General features: G+C 58.6%; 1 protein-coding gene across 1 annotated transcript in view; it reads right to left on the bottom strand.

Moving 5' to 3' along the window:
- ADGRA2 (adhesion G protein-coupled receptor A2) overlaps positions 1–7,872 on the bottom strand; it is a 33,836-nt gene extending 25,964 nt beyond the window's left edge. Inside the window, exon 1 of the mRNA XM_074353265.1 lies at positions 7,184–7,872. Within this exon, the coding sequence (XP_074209366.1) occupies positions 7,184–7,446 (263 nt within the window). The 5' untranslated portion in view covers positions 7,447–7,872. The remainder of the gene's footprint in view (positions 1–7,183) is intronic.
- Positions 7,873–14,481: the final 6,609 nt, after the last annotated feature.

Raw genomic sequence — 14,481 nt, 5'->3', positions numbered from 1 at the left:
CCCTCAGTGGGGGGCAGAGGGTGGTCTGCTTGCTGACACCAAAAAGGCCTCAGTCCCATCACCAGCTGCACCTTAAGGTGAAACAACATTCCAGCATTTCCCCTCACCCCCGCCGGCACAGCACCCAGGGCCCACGAGGACATCTGAAACCTAAAAAAAAAAGTCACTCCTGAAATATAAATGCTACAAAATTAAATTAATGAATGCTTAACGATATAACTACCAAATGTCACGTTATACCAATTGGCAATACTTGGTTCTGTTTTGGGTACATTTTAGCACGGCTGATACAATGATGGGGCCTCCAAACAGGAGACCGCCTCTAGTCCACGGGCCCTGCTGTGACCCACCTCAGGCTAAAGGCTGCCCAACGACTACTGAGTCCGACTGCAGGGGACAGAAATGCTGGAGGGGACGCACAGTACGCCAGCACCTCCGGCCAGCTCTCCCTTGGCTGGAAGTCTGTCCAGGCGACCCTGGACAGCTACTGGTTAGGCAGACACCCAGGTAGGGCCTCCCTTCCCCAGGCTTTAGAGGGCCATGTCCTGAGATGGCCTCTGACCTTGGCCTCGAAGCCAGCAGTCCAGGCAGGGCCTGAGGTGAAGGTCAAGAGGGACACTGTCTTGCAACGGCTCCTACACATGGGCCTTCCTGCCTCCTTGTCTCGAACCTACTCTCTGTGCAACAGCACCGCATCCTGATGGTCAGTGGGCAGAACCAAGAAATTGGGGCAGGGATGGGAGGACTAACCCGTCATGGTGGTGGCGGGTGGTCATGTTGGGGATTTGGGGGCCCCTAGCACTGGGGCTTGAGCGCATACAATTGCATCTGCTGTAATCATTCACCCCTGGGCGTTCATTCATTCTCCAAATCTACACTAACACCTACTGTGCGCTAGGCTTGGCCCTGTGGGACACTCGGGTCCACAGACATTCATGGAAGGTGGAGGGCGATGTCACACAGGATGGACTATTTGTGTGTGGGTGTCCACCCAGTTTGAGGAAGCTGGGAATTTACTCCCAAACGACCTTAAACCCTTCCTGCACACATAGCCTAACATCACCACCAAGCTTCTAGGTGAAGAAAATGGGTTTCTTTTTAAATACACAAAAACCTGAAAGGCTCGGTCTGTTATCAGTCTTTAATATCTAAGTGTAAATTAGTCCTTTAATCCTTCCACCCCAGAGGAGGCCCTGCTCCTGTCCTGCTCCAGGAAGACTGCAAGGCCCCCGAGGGCAGAGACAAGGTTTCTCAACTCCGGGGGGGGCGCAGGACACTCAGCAGGGGCTGGTGGAGTGAATGGATGGGTATGTGGAGGGGCAGAGCTCCAGGGAAGGTGGAGGTGGTCCGTGAATCCCAGTCTTCCCGTCAGAGGCGGATTCCTCTTGCCTCCACTTCCCCAGCCAAGTCCACAGTGATGTCTTACAGGGGTCTCCTCAGTACACGTGTTAGGCCATCACTGGGGGTGGGCGCCCCTTTCCCAAGGCTCGCACATCCTCATGGAGGAAGCAGATTAGTGGACCTCCCAGCCCTGTCCCCAGGGAGGACGTCTGGGACTGGTCTGTGTGGGAACCGGCTGACCGGCGGGAGGCCTGGGGTCTGGCTAGGAGCTGTGTGACCTTGAGCAGGTCAGCTGCTCCCTGGGGGTCTTCTCAGTAACAGAAGGGTCTGGACTGAAGACTCCCACTCCTTACATTTGATGGCTTTTCCCATCCTGGATACTGAGTCTCCTGGAGACTGAAGTCTAGAGTTTCTGCTCCAACATGGTTCCCAGCAGGCAGAGCCCTGCGGGAGTGGGGGCGGGGAGAGGGGAGGGAAGAGGGGGCCCTCACACCTCCCCTTAGCTTTCCAGCTGGGAGCTGTCTGGCCCCTCAAGTTCAGGCGGGAACTCCCTCCTCGGCTGCTCTCTCCAGCCGGTTCCCTGCTCCTCCATGACAGGTTGGTCCCCTGCCCCTCACCTGGCCCCATCCATCTTACCAGCCTGTCTCTCTCCACTCCCAAGGCTGGGAAAACTGGGTCCTAGGAGACTGTCCGAGTTAGCTACACTCCACATGTCTGCTCCCCCACCCCCATCACCCAGTCCTAAAAGCAGAGGAATGTTCTGGAGTTTGGGAAGGATGGCGGCCCCCGGAGAAGGGAGGAAGGGGAGGAGGCAGCTTTGTCCTGTCAGTGTCTGAGCTCTAAATAGAACAGAGCGGCTGGGCTGGGGGAATGAAAATAAACAGCCCCTCTGAACAGCCCCTTCCTAGCAGTTACCGGATTTTCCTTCTGGTTCCTCAGCCCAGGGCTCTTTCCCTCCTCTCTCCTCCCTTGCTCTCTGTCCAGTCCTATGGAGAAGGAGGGCCAGCTCTATCTCAGGGTGGTGGGGGAGTGAGGGGTCCTCGTCTAGGCTGTGTGGCATTGGGGAACTCGCCTCCCCTCTCTGGGCTTCAGTGAGGAGAGTTCGTTGAATGGGAGGACAGGGATCAACTCCAAGGTGGCTGGAACTTTTTCTCCTTCAGGAAAGTGTTCTTATCCCAATGGCTCCCATGTGGCAGAAATTTAGAAACACTCGCTCCCTTTCAAAACATGACCCCAAATTTAAGGGTCAATTTATGGCGAGGTTCGAATTACACTGGTTTGCCTGTGTCTTTGGGGGAAATTCTCAGACTCACCACGAGTAGGGATTGCCTCTCCCTGCAACCCGAACACAGAGGGGCGATCTGTGTGGGTGTCAGGAAAGGTCTTCCTTGGGGGTCAGGAGCGGCTGGGTCCTTGTATGGCTTCTGAATAATTCAGGCCAAATAACCCATCCTGGGTCCTGGTCCCCCTGGGAGGCTGAATTATAGCTGTTGTCTTTGGGGCTCGGCACCTCTGGTCTCTTGGGTGTGCTGAGGACTCAACCAGAAAGCGAGGCGGGCTCTGTTCTCTGCCTGGTGCGGGGGTTCCTCCAGGAAGACCTCCAGGAAGGGGCTGATGAATCCTGGAGCTGGGCTGGCTCCTCCAGTGGGTAGTCAAGAAAGGTCAGGGAAGGGGGCGACGTGGGCTTCTTCTGGGGCCCTCACTTCAGAGAAGCAGGGGTCCCAGAGCCCACGTCATCGGGGGGCTACAGCTGAGACCTTGCACCCTCCTACCTCTTCCCTCTCTCCTTTCTCTTCGCTCCCTCCCCCTCCTCTCCCGCACAAAAGCTCTCTGTACACAGCCACTTCCTCTGGCTGCTGTCTCTGAGCCCAGACCTTATGAGAACCATATGGGGGAAAGAGGGTGGAATGGAAGGGGGTGGGGAAGCCGCATGGGCCCGCCCCTCCAGCCAGTGTCTCTCCCCTCCCCTCAGGCTCTGTGCAAACGGTTGGCACACTTTGCCCCAGAGTCCCCCCTCCCAAACTGGATCCTGGTGGCTGGAGTGAGGGGTCCTGAGGGGAGGGCCCTGTCTGGAGCTGGAGGTCCAGAGGGAGATCTGTGTTCAAGAACTGCTTCCCTGAGGCTGGGACCAGCACAGGGGCCGTGCAGGGGGCTCCCCTCCCCTCCATGAAGACCACCAAACTCACAGCAAAAGGTCCCAGCCACTGCCAGGCACATCTGTCGGGCAAATACCCTTTCTCCCCTAGGAGGTTGGCCTAAGTGATGGGCAGTCCCCCGAAAGGGGAGGCCGAGTGGATGAGGGCTTGTCGGCTCTGGGAGAATCTGGAGTGAGTGACCCGTCCCATGCCCGCTCCCCCTCCCCACCCAGCCTTGGAATGTTCCCAGGTCAAAGGGCCTGGGTCCTGCTGGGAAGGAACTGGGTTTTTTAAAGCAGCCTTTGAGTCCATTGGGTCCCAAGTCCAGCCAGGTGAACAGGGAGTCTCTTACCTGAGAGGAAAAGTAAGCAAATCCAAGCAGCTAATCCTGATGCTGGTGACAGCTAAGCCCTGCAACCGCTGGCAAGACCTGACCCCCTCCGCATCTGGCCTCAGTGTGCTCAGCTGTCAGATGCGGCAGTAGGGCCTGGACCTGCTGATCCCTAAGGCCCTTTCCAGCCCAGGGGCCCAGGAATTTATGACACTGCTTGGTATCCTCCGAGAGGCTGCTCAGAGGTCCTGGGAGGTCCTCACAGCAGATTTCCTTCTAGAGTTATCCATTATCAGTCCTTTCCTGGAATTCCTTATTATCCCTCCTCCCCCTCACTCTAACTCCCAGAACCCAGAACCAGAGGGCTGCCCAGGGGTGGGTGTGGGGGGTCACAGTGGTCTGCATCTTCCTCCCCTACCCAGGTTTGCCTTGTGATAACCCATCCCCCACGAGACCTTTCCCATCCAGGGAGACCCATCAAGCCTCCTGCTCTGGACGGCAGGGAACACTCGTGCCCACAGCTGCCCCGCGGACTGGGCCGTAAGCCTGGGGGGGTGCGGAGGGACAGATGGATTGGGAAGGAAGCCAAGAGTTCTGCTTTCCTGGAAAAGTGCGAATGAAAATCCATTAGAGAGGGGGAAAAAGCCAAGGATGGGGAGAGGGGGCCTGCAGTCTACAAAAACAGAAGGCAGAAGTTGAGATAACAGGGTGGAGGTAGAAGGGGCTGCAGTGAGATGAACAGGACGGTTCACAGGATTGCCCTTGAACAGCTTGGCAGCTGAACAGAGACGGCAGGCTGCTTGCAGACAGGCGCCTTATCTGGCACTTTCTCTGCCTGAACAGTCTCCCAAGGTGGGGGCCCGAGACCCCCGGAGGACCCATGCGGCCAGGGTGCTGTGTGAAGGGGACTGAGAGCTGGTGGCCCTTTCTGAAGGAAAACAGGAGAGGCAGAGGGAAGGCAAAGTCAAAATGCAGACTATTGGCTCAAGTCCTGTTGTTTGCACCAGGTGATGGGCAAAGAGGTGAAAGGGGAAATGTGTGTGGAAAAAAAGAATTTCAAAAGAGTAAGGAGGAGGAGTCTGGGAGGTGGGAAGGTTCTGGTGCTCGCAGCCTCTCTTGGCTGCCAGGCTGGAGCAGTGGAATCCCCTTCCCAGCCCTCCTCTTCCTCTTCCCTCGAGATGCACGAGATGGACGCTGGGTAGGGATTGGTGTGCTGGAGGCGCTGAGCCCCCAGCAGAGAATCCTTGCCCACCTTCTGCTGAAGAAGAACGTGGGCTCTTTTCCCTTCAGAAGCCAGCCTGGGGGAAGGGTTGCAATCAGGATGGGATTATGTGGAGCCTGTGGGGAGAGCCTAAGGGATGTGTCTGTGGCTGGTGTTAGTCGCCCCCGGGGCTGATGGGTCAGTGGGCTATCAGGGGCCGCTCCAACTTGCCCTGTCTGTTGTCCTTGGGGATGTCTGGCTAGGCGCAGGGGGGCTGTTCCTTTGGAAGGTACCATAAGCCAGGTAGGTCAGTGGCCTGGGAAAACGGGGCAGGAGGAGGCCTTCTGGGGATGGTCTGGGATGGCAAGGTGAGCTAGCTGAGCTGTTGGCTGCCACCCTGTCCCAGCAAATTCTCACCAAGTGTTGGCCCTGCTTTCTGCTCAGAGTGGGTCGATGGGAATTAGCTATGGCTGGAAAACATTAGCTGCCAAATCATTCTAAGATGTACTGCAAAACCACCTTTTTTTAAGGTTCCCCCCCTTCTTTCTGCCTTCAGTATGTTAGTATTCCCTAATCCCAGCACATGTGTGTGAGCCTAGCCACAAGATCCAGTACGCACCACCCCCACCCCACCCCAGAACCCAACTATCACTGCCTAGCGGGGACTCACACAGACACCCGCCCAGCCATTCCACACAGCAAGCATTTTTCTCCTCCAGAACTGAGTGGGCTGGGGAATGCCCAGGCCTGTCTGGACACTTCAACACCAGTGGACCCTCTGAGGGACCTGAATCGGCTGCCACAGCTGCCTTCCCAGGCCATGACCATATGCCTGAGCTGCTGGGACGTGGGAGAGAGCAGACACCCGGCTTCCACCTCCCCAAATGCACACATACACACACCCACCCCAGCTGGGAAAATGCAGGCCAGGCGGTCAACGTCAGAGGCTGACCAGTTGTGTCCTGTCAGGAAGCGGGCAGCCTCTGAACTCACCCAACCAGAGGCGTTACTGTATTGTTCTGGACACAATCGGACAGACTGTGAGCCAGCTCCAACTCCGGGCAAGGGGCGGTAGGGAAACGGTTGCCACTGGGGTCAGGAGGACAGGGAAGGGGAAGCGGCTTGGAGTTTGGATCCATGACAGGAAAGGAAGGGGCCGCCGCTAGGGCCGGACCCTCCACTCCACGGCACGCGTGGGGCTCCGAGCACGTGGTCTGCGCAGGAAATCCTTGCGGTGGGGAGGGGTCGCTAACTGCGGTTGCGGAGACTTCGGACCCCCCATTGGGGCGGCTTGCGGTGGGGTTGCGGCGCAAAGAGCCAAGCTGGTTGCCAGCAAAGTGAGGGCTTAATAAGGCCCTGGCTGAGAAGGGAAACGGGATGACGGAAGGACGGTTCCTTCCCCTCAGCCAGCTTGCTTTCTTCGCAATCTTTGCGCTAAGAAGTCAATCGTGAAACAGCCAAAGCTCATGTTATATCCGGGGAGGGAAAGAAGTGGGAGGGATGCAGGGCCCAGAGCAAAGCTCACTTCACAGATGCCCGTGGCGGGACAGGGGCCCAAGAGGAATCAGGACGCCAGAGTCTCATTTAGACCAGAAGCGCCTGCACCCCAAGGACAGAGCGTTTCGAGCCCACCCTCCCGCCTGTCCTATATAGGCTGGCAGGCTTCGGGGTCGGCTGGAGCGTCCCCCACCTGGAGGAGCCAGGCCCGCGGGGTGAACCCAGGAGACTCCTCCAGTGCGGTCAGGGACGCGTCCGCGGTGGTAATGACCACAGCCACCTACTCGGCCGCGGGCGTTCATCTTTTCTGAGCCTTCCCCCATGCCACCCACATCAGGTCCCCGAAGTCCGCAACATCAGCCCAAGTTGGAAACTCAAGGGGCGTGGGCGTCCCGCCAGCGCGTAGTCCCCTTCACCTGTGCAGGTGAGTGGGCGCTCGCGGTGCCTCTCTTTGGGGCGCACCCGGCCCCCTAAGCTCCTTCCTCCCTCTACACCCTTGGAACTTTACTCTTTCCCCTACTTCTCCAATTCTCCCTTCTCAGCTTCTGGACTCAGGCCTGTCCTAGAGTCTCGGAAGTGGCGGCATCGTCCCTGACCCTCTTTTCCCACCCCTCCCATCTGGTCTCCATTCGCCCCCTCGTCGGGGATCGGGCCGGGCCGGCGGAGCAGGGTACTCACAGGGTAACAGTGCTGTTAGGCAGAAGGCCGGGCTCAGGAGGCTCCGGGAGGTCCCCGCCGCCGCACACCACCCTCCTGCGCGCCGGGTTGGGGGCGCCGCCACTTAGCCCCTTGGGCCGCTCCCCTGAGCACTTGCAGCTGCGGATGGGGACAGGGCAGCCGGGCGCACCCCGGGTCTCGGGCGCCAGGAGCAGCAGCCACGGCAGCAGCGGCAGCAGCAGGCGCGCGGGCGCCCCCCGCATCCTGCGTCCCGCGGCGCCCATCAGCCCATCGCCCCGCGGGTACCGACAGCGCTGGGGCCCGTCTGCGCGCTGGCCAGAGGGACCCGGGCGTGCGGGAGGCGTGCTCAGCGAGGGCCCGGGGCGCCCGAGGGCGGGGCGGGGGGCCCTGGGCGGAGGCAAGCCCCGGGGTCCCCGCCGCCGCGCCCCGGGGGCATGTCCGGCGAGCGCCCCGGCGGGGAGGACGCGGGCGCGGCTGTCAGCGCAAAGCAGGCGGCCCCCGGCGGCGCGGCCCGAGTCTCTGCGAGGCGCTCCCGGGCGGGTTGAGGCCGGGCCCCTCCGCGTCGCCTGCTTGCTCGGCGCAGGGCTGAGATCTAGCGGATCGCGCCGGGCTCCTGCCGCCGCCGCCGCCGCTCCGTGCCATGGATGGAGGCAGCTCGGCGCGGCGCCGCTCCCGCCGCCGCCAGCCCCCGCCCGCCCTCCCGAGAGGGCGCCCTCCCCTCGCCAGCGCGTCCGTCCGCGAGGCCCTAGCGCCTCCCGATACGCAGAAAGGCCGCTGCCCTTCTCGGAGCCAAGGCGGCCCAGCCGGCTGGAGGCCCAGTGTGTCCCCTGCACACGACTGGCCCTGGACCTAGTCTCCTTCTCCCTCCCGCCCCTCTCCCCCCGAGCCAGGAATCTTCCTCTCCACAACCCATCTCAGACCTCAGAGCCAACCGCCATCACTTTCCCCTAACCCCCCCCCGCCCCGCCCCGACTCATGCCCGTTCAGCTGGAACCCCGACGTTTCTGGGGGCTTTCATTGACCTGTAGGCTTGACCAGAGATGTCTGGTGGTCCGTGTTTTGGTTTGAACTTTGTTCACCGCTCTGGGGTTGCTGAGGCTGGGTATCTCTTGGCCCTTGACCTGATGGGCCGGTCTGGAAGCCCCGCTCCCTCTCACAGCCCTGCTGCAACCACTGCAGGATTCAAGCCACAGACCATGGAGGTGCAGACCCTCCTCGCTGCCGGGTGACCTCGCCCAGCGGGGGGTGCATGTCAATTGGCCAAGGAGGGGGTCAAAGGCCAAGGCAGACAGGCCAGATCTGGCTGCCTACCTTTTCCACATCCCTATGTGTGCGTGTGTACGTGTGTGTGTGTTTGTGTTTGGGGTGGGGGCGGTGGGAATGAGGGGAACAGAGAAGAGAAAAGCAGGGATCTGTGCTGGGTGTGGGAAGGACACGGCACTGAGTCAGGAGGACCCGTTCTAGGACTGACATGGCCCCTAACATCCTGGGGTATCTCATCTCTGGGGTCAAAATGGGGCCCTGCCTGCCCCCTGGTTTGTGAATGTATGAGAATGAGTGGGGGGGTGGGGTGCCTCAGGGCACTCAGTTTCCGGGTCCTCAGCTCTGACTTTGACAACTGCAGATGGAGATGAAAATTGCCTTGGGTCTTGGATGGACTGTAATGCAAGCTGGGAACAGGGCTAGGGACAGAAGGAAAACTGAACTGTGGCCCTGCATGTTCGATTCCTCAGTTTCCCCACAAAGACTGCCTTTTCTGCCACTTAACAGCACCTTTGCTGTGGAGATGCAGGCTGCCTCAGTTGGGGGACCCCTGGGCAGGATCACCAAAGGGTGACCATCACCGTCCTTCTGTGCCCTTGGCCTTGCTGGCGTGTGGCACCTTTCCGAGCATGGTGGCCTTTCAGCCGAGCCCCCACCCCCTTTGCAGGGAAGTGGGTTCTTTCCCTGGCGTGGGTGGCAGACGCTGGCTGCTTTGCTTTCCCTCTCTGGCTCCACAAGTCTCTCCCAGTTGCCTGCTCTGGTTCCTTCAACTTCCAAAGATAAATAAATAGTGATTGCAAATGGAGGTGGGGAGAAGGGGACTGGCCTCCCACAGCAGGAGCCTGAAGCAGGGCAGGCCGCAGGGGCTGGGCCTGCATTCCCAGGAAGGGGTGTCACAGAGCCACGGCCCACAGGCAGGTCTGCCACCCAGCCCTCCTGCTCACAGGCCAGGGGGCTTCTCAGAGACAAGAGCAGAGGAGGCCTCTGGCTTGGGTTACACAGCTTTTCTGTCATTCCTTTTTTTGCAAAAGGAAGACACTTTAAATCCAGAAAGGAATTCCATTTAAACACCCGCTGTCTGAGGCTGAATCGAAGCCAAATGACATTTAATGAGGCGATGCTTGTCTACAGGTAAGAATGAGGTATGAGGTGGAGACATTTACAAAACCCTGTCCCATCCTATTGATCATCACTTTTGGCCTCTATCCCACCCAGGAAAGTGAGTGGGGTTACTTCCCCGTTTTATAAGTAGGGATGACAAGAACGAATCATTGAGTGGTGAAGAGCCAGGGGTGGAAACTCACCCTCCAATTCGTCTTTAATGCTCTCTTTTCCTGAGCAACTCCAAGCTTCGTCCATACAAAGCTTCCTGGTTATCAGTCCTCAGAGGCGTGGGGTGGAATGGATGAGTTGCCTCCACGAGATCTTTTTGTTTTGAAGTTTGTCTGAGATAGAAGGATGACTCAAATTTATTTCCCAACCTCAGGGTATCTGATTAGGAAGCTTCACCCTGATAGCGTGTGATCGGCTCTTACTACAGTAGGGATAAGGCACCGTGGTTAATAGGGACTGAATAATCCTGATTGAAGCGAGGTGGGGGCGCTTACCAAAAGTGTAGTTCAGTCTAGGGCAGAAGTGTAACCACCTGATTCTCCTAGACCGTAATTATCCCCTTGCGAGGCTGGGGTTTCACATCCTCTAAGCCCCTCGCTAAAGAAGCCTGCCTTTGCCAGGTGCTGGCTGCTAGTCAACCTCTCACCTCCAACCTCAAAGCCCATTCCCCTTTGTCAAGGAGTATTTGGGGTCTCTTACCCTGTGCTCGACCAGACCCTCCGCTCCGGGGGCAGCTGAGAGTGGAAGATGGGGTCAAGGTCACCGTCCCCGCCCTCTGGTTACCAGAGTGAGCACAGGAGAGTGTGCACATCAGGACAGCCAGTATCTACTTGAGTGCTTGTTACGTGCTGGGCACGTGTGACTACATGTTACAAGAATTAGCTCATTTTGTCCTCATAACAGGGTGAGGATGCCTGTTTTAATAGACAGGGAATTGAGGGGAAGAGGCATCTTCATAGTAACTTGCCCAAGGATACACAGCTCGGCAGTGCTAGAACCAGGATTTGAAGCAGGCACTCCGGACTCCAGAGTTCAAAGTTTTAACTGCCACACTTTATAATTTCCAGGGGAGGAGAGGGCTTTCAACGATTACCCCAAGAAATTCCCTTACCTCCCCTTGAGGCCCCATGGATTCGGGGGGACAGAGCATTGCACGCAGAGGCCACAGCACGTGGAAGCAAAGTGGGAGAGCGGTGGCTGTGTTCAGTCCAGGGAGGGTTAGGGACCAGAGTGGCTGGAGCGTAATGAGCCAGGGGGAGACAAGAGCAGCGGTCACGGGGCCTCTGACCTCATCACGTGGGGTACTGTGGGCCACAGGCAGGACTTCGGATTTTATTCTCAATGAGAACAGAAGCCTAGGGGGTTTGAAAAGGGAATGATCTGATCTGAATTCGCCTTTTAAATCTCCTCCCTGACGACTCCAGTGGGAGGAGCACAGGGAGCAGGACACCAGTCCAGTGGCCACGTTGTGGCATCTCGGATGAGGGAGGTGGTGGGGGAGGCGAAGGGAGGCTGGACCTGGGATCTGAGCGGGCGGAGCCTGAGTCCCATGGGATCCCTGAAACAACCAGAGGGGAGTGAGAAAAATGTGTCCAGAGCCACCCCTAGGTGTCTGGCTTAGGCTGAGAGTGGCATCACCTTTTGCTAAGCTGGTGAAGACTCAGGAAGGGTGTGATTTGGGGAAAGAATCAAGAGTCTGGCCCACCGCGATGCTCGGAGCTGAGGACCCAGCTTTCTGCTGTCACGGGGTTGGCAGTCCAGGAGGAGGGGCCGGGATGGCACAAACCAGGACACAGATGAGTCTATAACAACACTTTGTGCTGCACGTTGTGAAGGGAAGACGGCCATTTTAGAGAGAGTAATGGGGGTGGGCAGCACTTGGTTTCCACTGGGGATCAATTGGGAGAGGAAGTAAGGGCTAAGCTGTCTGGAGGATAAGCAGCCTGGCCAGGCCAGGAGGGAGGCTGGGAGCTTCCCTCCCCCTGTGCAGGGAGGAGCCTGAACACAGGACGGACCCCAGCTGTCAGAGGGAGTAAGGGAGAGGGTGGGAGGGTGCACCCTCCCCTCCCAGCTCCGGACTCTCCCCGGCCAACCCTTAGGCCCCTCTGAGCTCAGGGACAACGCACACCTCTCTTGCCTCGGGTCTCCCAGGTGGATCAGGACCCAGGAGGCCTCTTGTCAGGTCTTTCTGTGGCCGAGGCACCTAGCTTCCCACCTGGTCCTAAGGCTCCTTAGGGTCTATGCCCTGTTCTAGGAAACCGCCCACCCCTCCATCCAGGGGCTGTTCCACCTACAGCCTGTTCTCCCCAGAGGCAGCCGAGAGGGTGAGGCCCAGTTGCAGGCCAGCACCCCTCTCCCTGAGCCCCACTGGGGTCAGAGGATTCAGGCCCGGGACAGAAGAGAAGCAGGAAGCAGGAAGCAGTTCTGGCCAAAAGAAGGGTGTGTGTGTGTGTGTGTGTGTGTGTGTGTGTGTGTGTGTGTGTGTGTGTGTGTGTGTGTGTGTGTGTGTGTGTGTGTGTGTGTGTGTGTGTGTGTGTGTGTGTGTCTGGGGGTGGGCTGGGGGGAGGGGGCAGTGGAGGGGAGAGATGGTGGCGGGATGCCAGCATTTTACACAGGTGTGTGGGCGTGTGGCTTCAAGGTTGTAGAAAAGAAAATACGGGCAAGAACAGGGTGCCATTTATCGAGGCCCTTGGGCACTGAGCACTCTGTGTGCAGCGTTTTTCTTCCACCCTCACCACTGCCCCAGATGTCTGTGTACTTCTCTCTCACCGATGAGGACGTTGGCACTCAGGTTAAGTAACGTGTGTGTGTGCACGTGAGTGTGTGTGTGAGTGCGTGTTGTGTGAGTGCGTGGCTGGGAGGGCCCTCTCGGCCTCCCTCCCTTCTGCGCTGTAACAGGGGTGCTCAGTGGAGCAGCTGGGTGGCCCCAGCTCTCCGGACGCCCTCCCACTCCACCTGCCATCTTGCACTGTGGTGGGCCAGTCAGGCAGGTGCCCCCCTCTGATCTCCCTGACCCCCCTGACCCAGGGCCGAGGAGCACTCCTGGGCCCCTCCCACCCTGGGGAGGCCTGAAGCAGCACTGAAGATGACAAGAGGAGCAAAAAAGCCGGTGGAGGAAGTTGTGGGAGTTATTCTGGGCAGGTGGAGAGGTGGAGGACCATCCAGACTAGCCTGCAGGGTTTGCTGGGCTGGGGTGGGGAAGGGCTGTCCCTCTGCAAATTGTGCAGCAGGGAACCCGAGGTTGAGGCCGACCTCACAGGTTTGTCTAGAGCTAAGCCAGCCCCCAGCCCTCACCACTATTTACAAAAATTATTTTTATCAAAGGAATACCGCATATGGTGAAAAAATGAAATAGCGTGGAAGAATTTATGATGAAAAGCCACAGCCTCCTTCCAGTCCTGCTGGCAGAGGCGGCTGTTACCCAGTCCTGCTTTTAGAAACAGGACACTACTCTTTGTAGAAACAGCCCCGGAAGGAGGCCTCGGACCTGAGGGAGAGTCCCTACCTGGGAGTGGGTTTGCAAATCCAGCTTTCAAGAGCTTCCCCTCCCGGTGGCTCTCCTGAGATGCTCAAGCCTGATTCTCTGGTCGCTGTCACTGTCTCCGGGTACCACCGTCCTGTTCCCATGGGTCACTACCCACCGCCTGGAGTGGATGGGCAGCCCCTCCAGTCACGGGAGGTTGAGGGGCGCCTCAGAGAAACGCTCTCACAGCTGAGGCCAAGCAGTGGCCTGGCAGGGTGGATTTCTGATTTGCTGGAAAAGTCTGTCTTTGTCTGGAACCCAGACCCCTGGTGGCAGCTGTCCTGCTGATGCCTGTCTGGCCAGGGGCTCCCTCTGCTTCTTTTCCCTTCTCTCTGCTTTTCCTTCCCCTTCTCCTGCCCTCTTTGAGCATCCCCCTCTCCCTCTCTCCATCTCTCTCTGGATGGTCAAGGTCAGGCTTCTGTGCAAGAGGTGGGCTCTAGTCCCTAAGACCTGTTGGGCTGCCTTTGGGCCCTGGGAGGCCGTGGAGCTGGAGGGGAGGCTGGGAGAAGCGCAGCAGAGGGGCCCTGGCTCTGGGCCTCCCGTCCCGGGGCTGCACTTGGAGAGGGAGGGTGTGTCCCTGGAGTCTCGACGCCCAGGGTGTGTGAGCCAGTGTCTAGTTTTGGTTTCACTCTGGGCTGATTTTGCTGTTTTTATGCCCCAGTCTCAAGCGAGGTTTTTAGTTTCAAGCTAGGGGGACCAGAAGAGGAGGCTTGGGTGTCCATGTTCGGCCAGCGTGTGAAGGGGCAGCTGGCCTTTCCCCCGCCCCACGTCCAGCCTCCTCCTGTCAGCTGTACCCGGTGAGAGACCCCGGAGCTTGTCAGACACTGAGAGCTCTAATCGCCTCTTGGAGGGTTCCCTTCCTCCTCGGCCTCCTCCGGGAATCATGTTTCGTTTATGAAGGCAGACAGTCCTTATCTGCTCCATCCATCAGAGCTCCGCCCCATTCCTCCATGGAGATTCAAACTGACCACAAAGCCCAGCCTGCCGGGTCCAGCCCGTGCTCCCCAACGGTCCTGAGCGTTCCCCGTGTGCTGGTTCCGTGCACACTTCACGTGCTGTATCTCGTTTAAATGTCACAAGGACCCCGTGAGACAGATGCTCTCATTATCACCCGTATTTACAGATGAGGGAACCAAGGCAGGGAACTGCTGTCAGATCCTGGAGCAAGCCTCACAGCTGTGTGTGCGTGTGTGTACGAGTGTGTGTGTGCGCGTGCACACAGCTCCCCGCCCTCAGCGCAGTCCCTCTCCATCTATTTCTACAGCTCCTCTCCCTGCGAGTATGTTCCCCAACCCACTGCACAAAGTCCTTTTGATGCCTGGGTTCCCTGAAGTGGACACAGTGAGAGGCCTGTTCCCCGTTCCCCACCCCCGGCCCCCGCGAGGCCCTGGGACTCAAG

The sequence above is a fragment of the Camelus bactrianus genome, chromosome 26 (assembly GCF_048773025.1).
Source record: "Camelus bactrianus isolate YW-2024 breed Bactrian camel chromosome 26, ASM4877302v1, whole genome shotgun sequence".
Lineage (NCBI taxonomy): Eukaryota > Metazoa > Chordata > Mammalia > Artiodactyla > Camelidae > Camelus > Camelus bactrianus.
This window is presented reverse-complemented; position numbering and strand designations above follow the sequence as displayed.